This window comes from Vespa crabro, chromosome 14, assembly GCF_910589235.1.
Source record: "Vespa crabro chromosome 14, iyVesCrab1.2, whole genome shotgun sequence".
Lineage (NCBI taxonomy): Eukaryota > Metazoa > Arthropoda > Insecta > Hymenoptera > Vespidae > Vespa > Vespa crabro.
This window is the reverse complement of record NC_060968.1, coordinates 3,336,643-3,357,088: the sequence shown is the minus strand read 5'-3', so window position 1 is coordinate 3,357,088 and position 20,446 is coordinate 3,336,643. Positions and strand designations below refer to the sequence as shown.

General features: G+C 31.3%; 1 protein-coding gene across 2 annotated transcripts in view; it reads right to left on the bottom strand.

The window, feature by feature from the left end:
• Nucleotides 1–132: 132 nt before the first annotated feature.
• LOC124429190 (calcium-dependent secretion activator) overlaps nt 133–20,446 on the bottom strand; it is a 21,657-nt gene continuing 1,343 nt past the window's right edge. Inside the window, exons 3-16 of one of the 2 annotated variants that reach the window (XM_046974120.1) lie at nt 14,608–15,194; nt 14,137–14,304; nt 12,770–13,261; nt 12,107–12,513; nt 11,516–11,980; nt 10,414–10,773; nt 9,693–9,932; nt 9,286–9,589; nt 8,730–8,886; nt 8,199–8,650; nt 7,921–8,079; nt 7,656–7,772; nt 7,333–7,571; nt 133–7,007 (exon numbers count right to left, since the gene is read on the bottom strand). In XM_046974120.1, coding sequence (XP_046830076.1) covers nt 6,800–7,007; nt 7,333–7,571; nt 7,656–7,772; nt 7,921–8,079; nt 8,199–8,650; nt 8,730–8,886; nt 9,286–9,589; nt 9,693–9,932; nt 10,414–10,773; nt 11,516–11,980; nt 12,107–12,513; nt 12,770–13,261; nt 14,137–14,304; nt 14,608–15,030 — 4,191 coding nt within the window. In that variant the 5' untranslated portion in view covers nt 15,031–15,194 and the 3' untranslated portion in view covers nt 133–6,799. The remainder of the gene's footprint in view (nt 7,008–7,332; nt 7,572–7,655; nt 7,773–7,920; nt 8,080–8,198; nt 8,651–8,729; nt 8,887–9,285; nt 9,590–9,692; nt 9,933–10,413; nt 10,774–11,515; nt 11,981–12,106; nt 12,514–12,769; nt 13,262–14,136; nt 14,305–14,607; nt 15,195–20,446) is intronic. The other variant, XM_046974121.1, reaches the window with a different exon arrangement.

Here is a 20,446-nt window from a genome sequence, read left to right as displayed (position 1 = left end):
TTTTATCTCTTTCTGTTTTTCCTTTTCTTTTTATTACTTTGTCACATTTTGCTTATGAAGGAAGTAAATTTCGGGGATTCGTTTTGGACCGTTCATTGTTTTGTTAATTCTTCTCTTTTTTTTCGTCATAAATTTTTTTTTTTTTTCGTCGGACTTTTTATTAACGAGAGAACAACAGTTTTGAGTAGAAGTTAAATCGACTAGAACATTGGCTAGAGAATTAAAAAGATATCTTCCTCTCTCCACGGCCGAAGTATGTTTGTTTTTGTTTGTTTGTTTGTTTGTTTGTTTTTTTTTTTTAATTTTGTTTTTGTTGTTTTTTTTTTATATTTTTGTTTTTTTTTTTGTTTTTTTATTTATTTATTTGTTTCTTTTTAAGTTAAGTTAAGATAAGTTAAGGTAAGTTAAATATCTCTTTGTGGTTTTAAACGCAACATGAAGAGACAGAGACGGACATAAAGATAGATTGAGTAAAAGGTGTTAGATGGGTAGAGTGTAGGTGGGGGGGGGGAGAGGGATTGATTAAAGAGGTAGAACGTGTTCCTCTGTTTTTGTTTGTATGTGTACGTGTAATTTAAATGTTTAGATTAGAATGTAGATTAGGAGGAGACAAAAGGGAAAGAGTAATCTTTCTTGTTTGTATAAACGTTTGTTTGTGTCTTTTGTTATTTCGTAACTCTGTAGAGATATGTGTATGTATATGTCTGTGTCTGTGTCTGTGTCTGTGTCTGTGTATGTGTATGTATCATGTATACATGTACACAAAAATCCATACATAAGTCCAAGTCGGTGTATAGATTACTATTGCCGGCGCAGAGATCGTTTCATAACTGTTCTAGTCTAATTAGTCATAGATTATAGAGAGATAATTATACCAATAGTAAGAATAATAATGATAATCATAATAATTCTAACGACTCATTAGCGTCAATATAGGTACAATATAATGATTTTAGATTAGTTTTACTTTTGATAACTCTTCGATATTATTATATATGCCTTTTTCAATAATTTCCTGTCATTCTTTTTTTTTTTTTTTTTATTTTTGTTTTTGTTTTGTTTGTTTGCTTTTTTAATTTTCTCTTCCTCGGTTAACCGAAAGAAAGAAATAATAGCTAAAATAACTACTAGTGTAAAGAAACCTAAGTGTATACAATGTTTCCAAATTTAAGCACAGATTTTTAAATTAGTCGGCGCGTTCGGCACAGATTTCTTAATAATTAATAATTAATAATTAATAATTTATAGTTAATAATAATAATATATATATATATATATATATTTAGTAGAAATAGATAGAGAGAGAAAATGAAAAGATACATAAATAGAAGGAGATAGGTCAAAGTGTGTGTTTAGTGTGTTAAGAGAAAAGTTATCCTTAATGAATGTACTGTAACATAAGCAAAAAAAAAAAAAAAGGAAAAGAAAAATAGAAAAAAAATTTAATTTTTTGTTGTTTTTTCTGTTTAGCCCAACGTTTGACAATCGTATCAATTGATGTTATTTATCAAAAGTATTACGTCTTGCACATTTACATGTAATAGTTTGTGCTTTCTCTCTCTCTTTTTTTTTTTTGTTTTTTTTTTTTTATTACACGGCTCGATAAAATTAGAAGAGCTTTGTTAATTTCTTTCTTTTTCTTTCAGTTGTTATTGTTGTTGTTGTTGTTGTTGTTGTTATTATTGTTATTGTTGTTGTTATTATTATTATTGTTATTATTTTGTTGTTGCATGGTTGTTTTTAAACATTCAATGATAAGTACGAGATGAAAAGAATTTGTATATAATGTAATAACAATTACTTTTCTTTCTCTTTTTTTCTTTAATTTGTTTCTTCTTCTTTCTTTAATCTTTTAAGAAACTATCATACGTCTCTCTTTCTCTTTCTCTTTCTCTCTCTCTCTCTCTCTCTCTCTCTCTCTCTCTCTCTCTTTCTTTTTCATTTTTTCTTATTCTCTCTTTCTTTTTCTCGGATTTTGACAATGAAAATTACTTTGTCAAAGTTATCCCGTTAAAGGCGAATATTGGTACCATGCGAAAATTTGTTATTATTATTATAATTATTATTATAATTATTATTATTATTATTATTATTGTTGTTGTTGTTGTTATTATTACTATTATTATTATTATTATTATTATTATTATTATTATTATTATTATTATTATTATTATTATTATCATTATTGTTTTTAGCTTTCGTTTTACTCCTTTATGTTTTTTTTGTTTATAATTAATTTCCTTTTCTTTCTTTAAATCTAGGAAATCGTGTCTGATCGAAGACTGTAATCAACGGAACATTTGTTGTTGACTTTTTGGCATTATTCTTTTCTCTTTTCCTTTTATTTATTTATTTATTTATTTATTTGTTTTCTTCTTTTTTCTTTTTTTTTCTTTTTTAATCTTTCTCATCATATCCCTTCAAATAAATTTTGAAGCACCGTATAATTGTCACACCTACGACGAGAGAACGTGCTAATTTGAATTCATATAAAAATCGCTGCGCTCTTCCTCCCTTTTGGTTTCCTCCTACTTCTCCTCCTTCTCCTCCTCCTCCTCCCCCTTTAAAAATATTTACAAACGAACGAGATAATTATGTAATACGCATTTTTTCTTTTTTCTTTTCTTCTTCATTTTTTTCTTTTTTTCTTTTTTTCATTTTCTTTTTTTGTAACAGAACAAACATCCTATTCAGATATCATTTTGAAATTCTTTTTTTGTCGCGTATGAAATTGTCTCTTCTTGTTTCTTTTTTTCTTTCTTCAATTTGTAATTCTTTTGTTGTCGTTTTTTTTCTTCCAAGTTTTAGTTTCATTTTATCACTGTTCAGCGCATCGAGGAAGGATGAAAATCGTTTCGACGACGATATTTTATTTCTTTTGTTTTCTCTTTGTTTATTTTTGATTTTGTTTTTGTTTTATACTTAGAGCTGCACTCGATATGTTTCAGTTCGTTTATCAAACTTGTTCGTGTAAAACAAGTTATATAAATGATCATTTAAAAAAAGAAAAAAAGAGAAAGAATTTGACGTGATTTCAGTTCCTTCAATTTTTACATTTGTGAATCTCAATGTTTTTCAATTTTTTATGTGACTTTTGTAAATATTTCTGAAATAACGTACGTTATTATAACCTCATATGTGTTCTCATTAATGAGAATCATTGTTTTACATTAGTCCAATTGATAACAAGTATAGCTAATAATACTGATAATAATAATTAAATTAGAATATCATTCTTTACTCACTTTACACGTTCAAATTCGTACAAGTTAGACAAAAATATTTCTTTTAACATGAGGTAGAGATACAGTCAAAACAGCTCTATAGATAAATCTCGATGACATTGAAAGTTCATCGCGATTGAAAAATTTTTTATTAATTTTTTTCTTCGTATATCTTCTTCTTCATTTCTTTTATTTTTTTTTTCTGTACCTTTTTTTTTTTTTTTTTTTTTTATTAATTACATTCGAACGACAATTTTTTAGATCATGAAAAAGTTATAGTGACATATTAATAAATCGGAGATTTGTAAAAACGATTTTCCGTATCCTTCCTTGTGCAACTAATGTTTCCGGCGTATCACTATGCACTTTCAAACGATTTATCGAACTAAATAGAAACATTCGCTCTAATGTAGTACAATCATTACTGTGGCAATTCTTATTATATTATTTTTTTTCCTCTTTTTTTCTTATTATTTTTTTTTTCTTTTTCTTTTTCTTTTTCCTTTTTTTTTTTTTTTTACGTATAATCCTTGAAAATACCCACACATCAAACGCGTTCAAAGATTAACGTCCGCGTTTTAATGTAAACCTACATAACATTTATTTCTTTTGTAGAATATTTATAAGAGAGGACAAAAGAAACAACAAAAAGAATATATAGAATAGAGAAATATATACGTATCTACATATGTATTTCCTATTTTACACGTTCGATTATTTTATTTGTTTTTGTTCGTTTGTTGTTGTTATTATTATTGATGTTGTTAATTGAGAGAAAAAAAATCATTTTATCGAATTCTCATCTCATGCCAATTCGTCCTTCGTTAAGTAGAGTCTCGATTTCGATCGATAATATCTCTTTCAATCTATGTATGTCAGCTCTCTCTCTCTCTCCCCCCCTCTCTTTCCCCCTCTCTCTCTTTCTCTCGCTCCTCTTTCTTTTTGCAAGTATGTATTTTAAAGGCACGGGCCACATTTATTTATTTATTTAATTATTAATTTTATTTTATTTATTTATTTATTTAATTATCTTTCCTTTTCCATATTTGTAATCATCGACCAATACGTTGCCACATATCTCAGTATTCGTAATATTATATATATATATATATATATATATATATATATATATATATATATATATATATATATATATATTTATTGCATACACGTACACATATATATATATATACTTTTCCACGTTCACTGCTTCTGATGGTTAACAGCGACCATTCACAAAATCATTTTTATAATCTGAATATAGAGAAAGCTTGGCTGTCCTATTTATTCATATTTCTTATCCTCTGATTTTTTTTTTTTTCTTTTTTTCTTTTTTATTCTCATGTCATGAATTATTTTTAAAACTAGTACCATCGAAACTATTTTCTTTATCGATTCTTTCTCGCGAAAACTATGAAAAATGTTACTCCTCCAGTCTATATTTTTAACTTGTAATTAATTAATCAATTAATTAATTAATTAATTGTACAAATAGAGACATTATATCATTATTATCATCGTCATCATTGGAGAATATAGAATTCTTATTTATAAGATATTTATTGCCGTTTAGGAAATCATCCCACTTTCGAAAATTTCAGCTTCACTTTTCGCGGCGAACTATCGAAAATAAATTAAAAAAAGAGAAGAAAAAAAAAAAAGAAAAAGAAAAATAAATAGTAGAAAAGAAAATAAAAATAAATAAATAAATCAAACTAGAAAAATCGATGTAATTACAGATTTGCAATTGCTTTTTTTTTCTACTATTTATACGTATTATGTTTCGAGTAAAGAAGTACAGGACGATGCAGATAAGTTTTGTTTCTATTACGTTCTAATCGAAAATAATACGATCGTGTTATAATATGGACTAATTATTATAGTTTGCAAAAGCAAAGGTTAGCTAAAACAAAACTAAATAATAACGTCTATTGAAAATGTTTAGATTCGAAGAAGTTTAATTCTAATTTAATGATTGTTATAGAGGAATATAAGAATGGTCGTCCAACAGATAACAGCAAATCGTATAACCTAACAACTATGAAAGTATTCTTCCCGCATTAGAAAGTCGACGCTTCTTCTTTTTTTTTTTTGCACATTAGAGACAATTTTTCTTTGTTTCTTCTTTTTTTTTCTCTCTCTCTCTCTCTACCGAGAAGCTACGTTGCAATCGACCGAAGAAATTTTTTCTTCATAAATCATATCTTGTAATTCTCTGCATGATTCAATTTTTCCTTTTTTTTTGCTTCTTTTTTCTTTTTCTTAACATCATCGTACACCTTCCCTATCTCTCTTTCTTTTTTCTTTTTTTTTTATATTATAATAATAATATGTATGTATGTATGTATGTATGTACGTATGTATGTATATAGCACATTTTCTTGTAGTTACACGGACTCATTGAAAATTTTATTTTCATTTGAAAGGATCGGCGAAAAGTTTCCAAGTGATTTCAAACAAATCGATTGTATTCTTTCTCGAGACATTTCAGCGTCTAATTTTTCCCTTTATTTCTTTCTCCTTTCAGATCGTTCAAACAAACTACTAGAAGTTTGTAATTCTACAATCTGATAAAAAAAAAAAAAAAAAAAAAAAAAAAGAAAAAGAAACACAGAGAAAAGAAAAGAAAAAGGAAAAGATTAGCCTAAATGAATTTCGAAAAAGAATGTAAATTGAATTTTTAAAATTATCTAGAAACTTTTGACCAATCCAATTTGTATACGTATACTTACATATGTTGTCACAATGTCTGTTAATATTTAATGACGCATTTGGTGTACATTTTCGGGAAAATGTTTTTTTGAGTACTTCATAATTACAGAGTGCACATAATATATGAATATATATATATATACACACACACACATATATATATATATATATGCATCTGCTATATATACATATGTATATATTTTGCATAAGGTATGTGTATTTATAATTATACTCGTTCGTGACTTATCCTCTGAAGTTCATTTCTCAATGGACAGATGCAATCTTTTTTTTTTTCTCTCTCTATACCGATATCCAAAATAATGGATAAATCACGTGAGAAAATCTCAGTGTGTTTATATACGTGTAGATATTAAAAACAATTTCTCTCTCTCTCTCTCTCTCTCTCTCTCTCTCTCTTTCTCTCTCTCTTTCTTTCTTACTTTCATTCTTTCTTTTCTTTCTTCTATTCAAAAGATCTTCAATCGATCGTAACATTGCTATAAGTTAAAAACGTGGAATTTCATAATCAAACTGCGAGAAATCGAAATAGTTCCCGATCGATTAAAACATTTAATTAGGAAAATTCGCTGTACGGACGAAATTCTAAATCATTGTATAAGTTTAAAATACTGTACTATATTTATGTATTAGAAGTCCTGTCACCTGAGTTCTCTCTCTCTCTCTCTCTCTCTCTCTCTCTCTCTCTGTCTCTTTTTATTTCTCTCTATCTTTCTCTTTCTCTGTTTGTCCGTCCGTCCGTCCGTCCGTCCGTCCGTCCGTCTGTTTAGTTTTATTTACTTATAACGAAGGAACATTCCTCTAGACAAATATAAAGTTTACTGGCAGAATACTAAAAATGATAACTAGAACCAACTGGTGGCACCACCAAATTTGCCAGATAGACCACCGATACCCTTGCCAAACATACTGCCAACTTTGCCAACAACGTTAGAAGTTACGTTGCTAATATTCGCTACGTAATTTGCATCTTCTCCTCCCATCGTTTCCACGATCGTCACCTTTGTCTTTGGTCTTTCCACGTCTTCGTCGTTACCATTCTCGGAAAGTCCTCTGCGAGAATGTATTTTTTTTTTTTTTTGTTGATAAAAAAGAATTCGAGGAAAACAATTAAATTAAGAATGAATGATAAATTGCTTGTGAGCAGCCGATGGATTATGAAACGTGATCTAAATCATTGAAGATATTAAATGACATATTTTGTCTTTTTATATCTCCTCGCGTTTTTTAAAATTCTCGTAAGATTTGGAATATGTATTTACTTCTTTTTTTCTTTTGCTCTCATCGTTGTATAAAAAAAAAAAAAACAAAAGACGAAATATGACGTAGATCATTTTTATAATAATCGGCTTAAATGCATTAGCTGAATATTACATACTCTTCGTTCTGAGCGCTCATGGTTAAGGCACAAGTTGCTTCTTCCGTCTGCATCCTTTTGGATATAGTCTGATATGTCTTCGAGTTGAGCTTTTCCTCCATTACACCTTGAAGCTCAAAGTCCGAGTAGATCTTCTTGACGATGTGAGCGAGACAGGTACATTGATAAAGATGTAAACTATGATCGAGTCTCTCGGATAGCCACGTGCACAGCATTTGGATTTGTGCGGTGTACCATTGCTAAGGAAAAAAAGAATTTATGTATATCATAAAAAAAATAAGACATCTAGAGACATTGATGTCCATCTATAATTAATAATTTACCTCGAAGAAAGTCAAAATCCATAATTCGTCGAGTACTTTGCTACGAATCTGATCCATACAATTCCGTGTGAAATTAACGTAAGCTTGACCCATTTCCTTACCGCTTCCCGACACCTTCTACAAAATATCCCATAAAATATCTATGGCATTTTTGAAACTATCTACACTAAAGCCTTTTACGAATAAGAAAAAAAAAGGAAAAGAAGGAAAATTCATGCTACATCAATGCAATATTTAATTGACAAAAGAACAATGAACGACGTACCGTAAAGCTAAGGATAGAACCGATAAGAGATCCTTCATCGTAACGAGATAACTTGGACAATGTTGTTTCCAAAACTGTAACTAATTTATTAATCATTCCCTGATTCATTGCGGCTGAAGTTTTTTCTAACAGATCATCGATCTTTGAATGATATTGATGCTGGAAAAAAGTAAGAGAAAAAATAATAATAATAATAATAATAATAATAATAATAATAATAATAGAGAATTTAAAAAAAAAATTTTAAATAAACATTTATAAATAAATCGATCGCATACCACGTCGACACCATCGACAGTGCAAAGTTTGAAACTCTGATTCTTTGCATCCAAAATAACATTCACCATAGCACACATTTCCGATGGTATTATATAATCGGTCGATGTAAACGTCACACCCTTTTTAAGCCATTGCTGAAAAGCCGTGTCTGTCCTCTGTATGCACGATTCTATCATATCACAGGCCATAAGTTTCAATCGTTGCTCTAAGTGTTGACGAAATTCTTGATCTGGCCAATGTAAGCCACCGATAAACGATTGCAAAGCATCGAGCTTCCAGAAAAGATCTTCGGAGGTTGCACAACCGTTTCCTTTTATCTCCCAACGTTCTTTTTCGAATCCTTTGTGAATGGACTGGGCGATTGATGTTTCCATTAAATCAACGTATCGTACAACCAAAGGAGCAAACGTGTCACGCAAATGTTGATGAAACCTTCCATTTTTCAAGTTGTCTGAAAATTTTTTTTTAAATAAATCAAATAATAAGATTTATAATTATATAATATTCAATTGTATTTCAGTTTAACTCACCGTCTGTTCTAAGGTAATCATTCAAAATCTGGAACAGTGGGAAACTGTCCCAGGTATCAGGTGGTTGCTCAGCCAAGACCTTATCCATGTCGACAGCAAAAAGCGACCAAAAGATCTCGGCGTGCTCCACCATGAGATCGCTAAACCAGGCGAACGCCTGCGGTACAGTATAGTAGGAGCAGATCGTGAAAATATTGGACGTCACACATATACGGTGGGCACTTTTTTTCTAGCTCAGAGCAGTGGGATCGCTACCCTGAGCACAGAGTCCTCGAGGACCCAGAAGACACTACTTCTACTTTATGTGTACGTCGTGAGAATATATCGAGTGTTGTGAATGAATTTTATTCTTATGAAAAAAAAGGAACATAAAATAAACAATAATTATTATTTTACTTCAGTTAAAAATTCCTCGCGATTATGATAATGAAAAAATGATCAACGCGTTTTGTCTTCTGAGGAGGCTGCGGACCCTTACCAAGTCCGTATTTGAAGCATGCTACCCTCTCTCTCGAGAACTCCGAAAATGGACACTCAGTTCTAGAAACCCAACTAATACCTCCGAATAATGCTCTTCATTTTGTTGGAGGAGATCGACGCACAATTCGGCAAGATGTATCAAATCCTCCAACTTTTTGCTAGGAGGAACGCAAACTTCGCCACTGAAATCATCTTCGATTTTAGCCTCCGCCGATAGCTTTGTATAATTCACAAAAGCTGCCGTTTTTAAACATGATTTGATCAAGCCCTTAACTTCTTCTTGGGGAACTGGTGTTACGCTATCCTTCATTAAGACACGTTCCAAAAGAGATAGAGTAGACTTCAGAGCACCTTCTGGTCGTCCAAATGGAAAGCTATATCTGCACGATTCATACAATTTATTTGTTTATTCATTTTATTTATTTTTAAATATATTATGTGGCTAAAATATTTTCAAAGATATGTCAAAATTATTATTATTACCTGAAATGTTTAATTTGTATTTCAAGGATTTCCCTAAGTCTCTCTTTGACCTCCTGAAATTTATCTTTCTCCTCGTGAGTAATCGAACCAACACCATCCGTGGTGTTACCATAAACGTGAGTAGCGCAAAAAGCAAAACTGAAGTGTAGCAACGTTGGATCTATCATAAGTCCACGATCAACTCTGTCTAGAAGATCGTGTAAGTAGCAAAGATGACGGAAGCAACCACGTACACCATATCTATAACAATTAATGAATACGGTAATCTAACGATTTTTCACTGATCATAATTTTTTAGATATAATTCCGTTATATTATTATTTCGTTTCGAAATATTATTTATATATAACATACAAATAAATATAATCATTACGCCTGGAGATATGCAATACTCGAAACGCTATCGTTAATGTTGCTTACCAGCGCCATCTACCAGTAAATTCTTTTATCCCTTACAGCAGACAACCATGTTCGTCATATACATATGACGGTGTTGCATATATCGAGGGGTAAAAAAAGTTTTTTTTTTTTATTAATAGATGGCACTTGCAAACAACATTATCTGCAGTATCTGGAGAGTTGCATACTTTAAGGCATCACATTAATAAGATAAATAATTAATTTTTGCGCATAGTTACGCTATAACACATCTTCTAATCATAATGAAATAATCGCTAATTCTTTTTTACAGAGTAGTGTTTTATGATGTTTATAACATTACCTAGCACAATACTCATCGAGTACAAAAACTTGACCAGGAGAGAACCAACCCAAGGAGCAATAAGGATCGTTCAGTCTGTAGTCCAGGATTAAATTCTGTAGAAATTTGAAAAGTGCATGATGATCGAATTTACATGGATCTGCACTAATGTAGTCTTCCATTCCGTGTTTCTTAGCTCTGTCAGCATCTCCTTGAATCTTGCTAATCGTTGAATTCTTGTCTGCCACGGATACCGGTGGTGTTGGCTTATGCGACTGTCCTGTCGCTCTGTACATAGCCATTACCCATAAATGGCATTCATTTTCGTCATCCGAGGCATAGACTATATTGTCACCTTCACGTACCGCGTTGAAAAAGAACCTGTCGAGTACATGTAATGCATGACCAGAGTTTTTTATTTTTTTTAAAGGACTAGCATCAACCTATCCACAGCACTCCATTTCTGAAATCGCATTGCTTTCAATGAAATCTTAAAAGAAACGTCTTATTTATCATAATCAATCTGTGCACTTGTTCGTGTGTTCGTTCTATCTATACACCCATCTATATATGTATATATATATATATATATATATATATACATTAAACTATCGGATCTACTAAGAAGCACAACTTCTAGGTCGAATCGAGTCTTAAATTAGCCGAATCTCTTATGGAATTCGGAGAATTCTAAAATATCTGGATAATCTATGGAAAATCCAATAATTTGAATTACATTCGAATCCCAAACAGTTCGACGAGCGAGTCATGGCTTTTGAAACTCGAGTCGATCTAAAAGCGTTGACAAAATTCTTTGCCTTTACTTTTTCTACAATTTTATTAATTGTAGAAAATAAAGAAAAAGAAAAAAGAAAAGAAGAAACAGCAAATTTTTTACTACAGTTGTAAAGAGTCATTGTGATCATGCCTAATAAAAGGATGTACAGATAGTATTCTAATTGTGAAGATATTAACAAAGTGCTCTTAATATGTTTATGCATCACTGATTGCCGTTGATCGTTGAGAAACTACATAAATTATACTAACAGCATGCCACTACGGCGTTAGGTATCTCCTTTTAAGTTTTTTTTTCTTTTTTTTTTTTTTTTTTTCGGAAATTTACCTTCCGCCTTCTAAATCCATGCCGACCATGAGATTAGCGGAAATAGCTTCGATATAGTCCACGGTATAGCCATCGAGCTGCATCATTTCCGACGGCTCGCTTTTCTTTTCTTTATACGAGCACATCGCAAATGTGTACTGCGAGACTTGGACCAACACAAAATATCGCTTCTTCCATTTTTTCCATACAGACTTGCCCTGAGCGTAAAGATAACCACAGTGTTTCATGTTCAATGGCTTATCCATTCGACAAGCTATCTTCATACGGAGATCTTGATCGGGATTATTCTTTGGTACCCTCATTCGATGCCATTCTGGTACCTTGCACGAAAGTGGAGTTGGCCTTAATACAACCTTTCCCAATTCCTTATCCTCCAAAGCCAATACAGCTGGATTTTCGGTGTAAAGTCTAACTTTCACTACGGGGAGAGGATGCATCGTGGTAAAATCGCCTTGAGTATCCCACCTAACAACATTAAAAGAAAAGAAAAAAAAAAAAGGAATAAAAAAAAAAAGATGTCAGAATCCTTTTCTTTTGTCCATCCATTCTCACGTCCTTCTTAAAATAATTTCAATAATAACATTTACTCACATTGGTTTGGACGCTTCAGCTTGATCAGTCTGTAACTTCTCGCTACCCTCCACTTGCATAGTGCAATAAACTATTTTATTGGGTGCTAGACTCTTTAGGCCTTTGACCTCCATAACAACTACTTCCAATTGGAAAGTCAGGCCGACGTCTATTTTTGACAGCTGGGGATCGGAATCAGCGGAGTCGCCCTCCAGTTTAGCGAGGGAACCCTGACCGCGGCAGCGGGAGCGCTCACCACGATAGTTGTAGCGCTTCAGCTTCTGCAGCCCGTATTTGCTGTCTATCGAACCCTTGGAGACCGGTAACGACTCCAAATTAGCCATTAGCAGGTTGATAGACGACTTGAGTTCCTCGATGTAGAGCGACTCCATCTCTTTCAGGAGGAACCTCGGCATGAGCTTGCGGTTCTATAGGAGAAGGATTGCTAGATGTTCTTTAGACTTACAGAAGAGGAATATAGACAAAGGAAATATAAAAAGAGACAAATAGAAAAAGAAAGAGAGAGAGAGAGAGAGAGAGACAAAGAGAGAAAGAAAGAGATAGTAAAAGAGTAAGAGTAAGAGAAAGAAAAAGAAATAGAAAAACTTGTGTCCCAATGCAAGCCTTTTAATAGGATTAACTGGACGACATAAAAGCGAAAATAAAATAAAAGAAATAAAATACCTTCTCCATTTCGTTGACTTTTTGTATGCGACCGTCCAGCTCCCTCCTGATGGCGGCAGCCTGTTCATCGGCTGAGTCCAACAGGAGGGCGTTGAACAGAAGCTGATGTTCAAACTTCTTAATTCCAAGGATTTGCTGAAACATGTCGTACAACTGCTCCTTCGACAATATCAATTCCGAATTCAAAGACTGCTGTTGCATCCTGGAAGGCCTTTTTGTGTCTTCATCACCTGTCCCCTTGATAATACAATCGAATTTGGCCAACCAGGACGTAAGCACAGTCTCTTTGCTCAGCCCATCGATTTCCGGGAGGCTTCGAACACGTTTTTCAATGTTCTTCTTAAATACCTCACGGAAGTCGAGTTGGGAACAAGCACCACTTTGTACCATTTGAACTACTCTGTCTGATTTTAGAAATACGTCGAAGTAATTCTGTATAGCATTGCGGAAAGCCTCGTCGGCCATTATCTGCGTTTCACCTTTCAAGAATCCCTGAAAATCAAAACGTTTAATAAAATTTTTTAAAGCCCATACTCTTTTTCATTTCTTTATTTTTCTTTTTCTTTTTTTTTTTTTTTGTTGTCTAGTTTGTTTCATTAACCAAATTTAATTAGAAGGATCTCGTTAACCTATTAACCTAGTCCCTCAGTTAAGTTTTCCTTTGAATAATAATGTTCTCCCTTGAATAATAACGTTCTCCATACATCATTAAAATTACTAAAGTGTTACTCTTGAGAAAAATTTTTACTAAATTATCTTACCAATTGGTAAAACGTGCTAAACACGGAGACCTCATTTTGTTTAATTGAATTTTCTAGTTCCAATGTCAATATAATAAAATGACATCGTGTATATGCGGAAATCCGTTCCCCGTGATGACATGAAAATTTATTGTCGATAATAACGAATTATATACATATGTATATTCGAGCAAATAGGAACTAATATGATTAGGGCCTCATCAGAGCAATTATTGACGACCATCGGCGCGACCGTAGATAATTTAAAGCAGGGTATCACATCGATTTATCAGAGAGTGTATAACGAAGGTGAAGGTTATACACGAATCAACTGTAAGACCCCGCGTGTAAGGCTTCTTGAAATTACCGTTTCCTTTAAAAGGTTTCTAACACATCTCGATATTATAAATTTAACACCTGTTAATTATATAGATATACATACGTATCTAACATTACGACATTAAAATTGTAAAATTGTTTTTTAACTTTACAATTATTTTGTTGATTTCAACAACATATATATATATATATATATATATATATATATATATATATACATACAAACATTTCATTTAACTAAAAACGTATTCGTGTTTCAGATCAATTGACAAGAGATACCCGATTTACCTGAAAGCGAGAGCAGATTGTTTCGAGTTGTTGCTTCGTTACTTTCATTTGCCTACGTGTCATATCCATCGGTTGTTTCGCGTTGAATGGGTAAGCAATACATCGTGAAATAAAAACGTACAGTTGTATCCTAGTCTTTCGTTCTTCTTCTTCTCTTTCTTGTTTATCCTAAAAGACCGATCAAATTTATTCAAATAATATAAAACTATTACGAATGATTAAAACGTAACAACTTGCAATTGTTCGAATGAAACATAGAGAGAAAATAAAAAAGAAAAATAAATAAAAACTAAGTTATCGGCAAGTATTCAAAGTCAATAATAATATACTTGCATATTTATGTTAGAAACAATCAAGGATTACAACTGTAGATATTTCTTAGATTAAATGAAACATAAGAAAAAAAAAAAAAATAAAATAAGCATATAGCTTCGGCTGGTGGTTGGTCAAAGTCAATGATAAAACAGATACCTGCAAATCCACTTCAGTTTTTTCACTGGCAACAGACGGTGAAGGGCTGGTTGGTCTTTGAGAATAATTTGTAGCATCTTGAGTTGCGCTCATAGACGGTGACAAAGAATTTCTTGCACTTGTAATACTTGGTACGTCGAGAGCGGAGCCAGAATCTTGTGAGAGCGTGCCGGTAGTACGAGCTGGGCCATGAGTCCCAATACCACCGGCTGGACCGACGTGGTTCGAGCCACCAGGAGACGCGGTGATGCCCGATGCGAGCGAACCAACGCTCCCAGAAACTGTACCACTTCCAGGACCACCAGCAGGATGGTGGTGGGAACCGTGGGAGCTTCCGCTACCTCCACGGCCACCGCCGCCACCTCCATGGTGAGTACTCTGGTCCTCTTCACTCTCCTCCTCCGATGAACTTGGATCTATCATCTTTTATATATGTTAGGCCTTCTCCCAAGGCCCAAACGCTTCACCGAGCGGTCCTCGACCTCCCAATATGGAGGAGGTCCAGCCGCTTCACTTGATCACGGATCCGTCTTGCTGAACAAAATTATCCTTAATTCCTCTTCCTTTCACCTTATTCCTTCTTCTTTCTACAAATCATATTAATATTTTTATATCGTCAAATTGTTCAATATTCTTCCTTCATGCTTCAATTAGATACGATTCATTTGTTAAAAAATCAAACAATTATCGCACTTTATCAAGCTATACAATTTAATTCAGTTTTCCTTTAATAATTCTCTTGTCTCGTGAATTTGTAAAAGAGGGCAAAGGAATGTTAACAAATTCACGTTGTTTATTTCATAGGAACGAGCTTAGAATCGTCTCGCTATATATTCGTCTTTTACTACTCAAAAGAACACGTCCTCCATCATCATCGTACACGACCATCCCACTCTTTTGAAAAGCTTTAAGGTTTCAAGGGGAACTGAACAGCTTTTGAACGACGCATATATATATATATATATATATATATGTGTGTATATATATATATATATATATATATATATATATATATACACATCTCGACTGTAATATTTCACTCTCTCGGAAAGCTTTTTCAGATTGCAGAGTGATACGAAGTAAGTGGAAATATCGATAATAAGTCAGACATGCCGAAGAAAAGATTTCTTCTTTCAAAAGAAAAAAAAAGAAAAGAAAGAGATAGGAAATAAAAAATAAATAAATAAATACAAAAAAAGGTAAAAAAAAACCAAAAAGGGAACTGATACATATATGAATTAATATGAAATTTCTTTGTGATATTCTAAAATGAAATCATTTCAACAACGATGGCACGTTTGTTAAATGTGTCTGATAAGCATTTGGTATACCTTTAGTACTATAGAAATGAGCTCGTGTGAATACCACAACAAGACTACAAAACGATGAACGCGCATACGGGCGTGTTAATATCTAACCCAGAAATGCAAATGTTTCCGCCGCAACGTTGATACCGATTGTCATTCCAAGCACGGAAAGTGAATATACATAGCGAATACATGTTTATGTGTATTTATATATATATATGTATAAAGGTTCAAGCTATTATGTATTACTCATCATTTGTCACGTAAGCATTAGAAAAAAAAAAAATTAGAAAAAGAAAGAAAAAATACGATTACTCTTTTCTATTAGGATATAATATGTATCATCGTATTCATTCGTATAAATTAATTTCTAAAATTTGCAAAATTTTAATTATTCATGTCTCAAATATTCAGATATATAATATATAAAATATAATCTAATATACAATCAGCATATATTTATATACGATCTTTTAGAAAAATACTAAAAAGAAAAATATTAAAACTATAGACATCATCAATTATCGAATTAAAATAATTTCATTGATTAATCCATTGATTGAATGAAATCGTTAAAGGAAAGTAAATTGATATATAGCAAGATTGAGTTCAATTTATTAAATTAAAACGACTATGATAATGTTATATATATATATATATATATATATGGATTGTACATAAATTAGATAACATCATTCAGAAAAGGGAAGAACGGTCGATCTAATTAAATCCAAAGACATACTTTCAGGCACACATCCTTTATCATAGTACACGTCTCGAAAATTTGAACATTATTTACACTCTACGTTCCCTAAGAGAGAGAAAGAGAGAGAGAGAGAGAGCCCTCAAAGTAATCGTTTTAGTGCATTATTAATGCAAGACCGGCACATACAGAGTAAAGTTGCCTTTTACTTCCAATGTACAGAGCTTTGATCGAAATTTGTCTTCGTCTTTATTCGATCAGATCAGACTATGAACATTATATAACGCACGATTAAATATTATTATTTAAAATTTTTCCACATAATAACTATTTATATATAATACTACGACCATGATTCGTAATAAAATAAAATTCCAATATAAAATATATATATATATATATATATATATATATATAGATAATTTTTCCAAAAATATACCGTGTATTCTATCGTTCAGAAAAATTATTGCAATATTGACTTAATCAAATATATGCAAAATCTGTTTGATGTTCGATGTATTATATAGAAAAAAAAAAAAAAAAAAAAGAAAAAAAGAAAGTGTTACATATGTTACGTATAACGAGCATGATGGATAATTTATCAAATAGCAAAAAATACAAAAGAAATGCACGTGAACGGTGTTTGTTGGAACATCGATTTACGGAAAATACGACGTAAAACTTAATTGAAATATTCTATGAACTTGCGCGCATAATTCCTACACAGTTTTGTGAGTATATACACACATAAATATTATGTTAAAGTAAATGAAAATTTGACTTCGTATTTGAATCAGATGTTAAGCGTTATTTTTAATTAACGTCGAACCAAATGAACGAAATACTCTTTCATGTTATATCGACAAATTTTTATACTTTTTTTTTTTTTGTTGTATAGGTATAATCCTTACAGATTGAAACGAAGATAATCCGTTCGTTAAACAAACGATTCATCGATGACGCTTTTATAATCTTTATTAACGTTTTTCTTTTTTATTTTAATTCTTTAAATAATACAAATCTCTCACATAAGTCTCGTTAAATCGATGAATAATAGATTTAAAGTGCACAACGATTACTATAATCAAATTCGTCGATTTATTTATTACGCTATATTCAAACATATTCGACAATTAAATAAACAAGAATTTATCTGATTCGATTCGTTCGAGAAACAATCGTGATTATATGATTACGTATCTTCATATTTTTATATAATAATTCAATGAATAATGAAAGAAAAAAAGAGAACAGCAATAAAAAAAAAAAAAAAAATAGGAAGCTTGATAATAAATAAAAAGTTCTTTCAATGGTATATGAGATTGAAATTTTTTCGTGAAAAATTCAAGGAAAATTATTTTCCATTGAGTGAATGTATCCCTCTTTCTCTCTTACTTCTACTCTCCATGGACGATCTCGTAAATGTGAAAAATACATGTTCTTGTGAATGCAAAACTTTTGTGCTCGTATGTATGTATGTGTGTGTGTGAATGCAAGAGTGCATCCAACTATAAGAGAAAAAGATTTGTCATCTGCATAGAATATTTATATATATATATATATATATATATATAGACCATACACATGCATATATATGTATATATATATATATACACGTGCGCGCAGAGCTTTATCTTTTTCTTACACAATGTAGAGGTACGAGAATGAAAAATTCCGGATCAACAAAAATAAGGATATGGAAATCCCTGAATTCGCAGAATTCATCATAGATAAATTGATAAATACATCTAATCACTAAAAATGCAACAATACAGTTTTCAAAGGAATCTATTCATACATTTACTATCTTGCAATCTTTCTTACTAACATGGTACAAATATTTGTGTGTGTGTGTGTGTGTGTAGTTTGTGTGTGTGTAGTTTGTGTGGGTGAAAGTGTACGCACTTTACGTTACCTAATCAATGAACGATGTAGGAAGACTCATAAAGGTCATAGTAGAACGAGCTTATCTTCCTACTCGAACCTAAATGTGCGTAAAAACATGAGAAGAGGTATAAAGATTGAAACAAAGAAATTAATATAACATTTGTAAAAAGTCATTACTAACGCACAAAGAAATATTTAATAATTTTTAAAATTTATATTAATATCCGAATTAATGAACAAATCAAAGTGAGAAAAATTGTACAATAATGTGAATCAATTAAAAAGAAAAGATATGTATTGATATATATGATTTTTATAATAACAAATTTATTCGAGTGAAATTTTAAAAGTTTGTTAAATTTCAAAGGACTTGCTCAGGACGAGTCTGATAAAATCTCAGTCGTATTTAAGCCCGGCCCAATTAATCTTTATGAATTTTTCATAGGGCTCTCGACACGCGAAAACCGTCTAGACGACTTGATTTTGATTTAAATACAATAGTGAATTAAATAAGTCTTAAGTAATAATTCCAAGTTGATAATATTTATTTTGTCATCTTTATTTTCAAGTTTATTTGTTAATTAATAATTTTTGTTAATTATGAATAACATTTAATATTATATTTCTATTTGTTTTAATCTATTAACGGAATGAAAAGTGTCACGTTAATTTTATAAATTATTTAACAAATTAATATTGTACGATTTTCTATTCCAAACATGTATATTTATCTGCATTCCTTTTAATATCTTTTTAATAATTATTATTATTATATTATCTTTCATCTATATATATATATATATATATTTTTTTTTTTTTATATATATAATTATTATCAATCATCTCTGAATTTTTATATTATTTTTATTCAATATAAACCACGTTAATAAAAATTTTCAGGTATGAGTTAACAATAAAGAGTAGTATAAACTACGCTTTAATTCTTTCCATTATATCTCTTCTAACTTTTGTTAGAAGCTTCTTTCTACGTTCCGCATTACAAACCTGTTTAATATTAATGATTGCTGTCTGTGGTTGGAGATTTCAAAGAAGAAAAAGAAAGAGAAGAAAAAGTAAGAAAAGAAAAATAGAAAAAGAAAAAGTTTTTGTTGGAACTACATTAACTCAAACGTCAGACACTAAAGGAGGCTAATCGACGTGAGAAAAATGAACTTTGAGGTCGTTCTAGCAATTATTTATGCGATTATATAGTATGAGACAATAACGTTTTTATATAAAAGATTTATTTTTCAATGAAATTTTCATTTCTCTCTCTCTCTCTCTCTCTCTCTTTCTCTCTCTCTCTTCGTCTCTGTGTCGCAAAAAAGAGTTCAGAAGAGATAACAAATAATATCGATTGGCAGCGGCCTATTTAACTGGACAAACAAGGTAATCCAGATTATCGACGTTCTTGTTTAAACGTTGGCATTTAAAAGATCTTAAAAAAAGAAAAAAGAAAAATAATATTTAATCTAACAATGTTGAAGTACATATATCTCTACCACAAACACGATAAAGCTTTTCCTGTTGTAACATGAATGACGAAGCCACCGACCGCTAGTGTTCCATTCAGCTGGACGGATAACAGAACCAGTTCAAACGAAGCTCTAGATTGCTCGGAACGATATTGTATCTTGCAAATTTTTCTCAGTTCGTTTGTAATCAACGATAAAAAAAAAAAAAGAAGAATAAAGAAGGAAACAAAAAATTTTTACGAGAAATTTCATGAAAGTCGTCGAATATATAATAAAGTAAAAAAAAAGAAAGAAAGAAAGAGAGAGTAATCCATCATCAGCGCTTTGGGAAACGTGTCCTCATTTCCGTAATTTTGAGCTCTACTTTTAACAGAGCAGAGCTTCCGCATTCAGAGTATTTCTCTCTCTCTCTCTCTCTCTCTCTCTCTCTCTCTCTCTCTCTCTCTCATTTTTTCTTTTCTTTTATT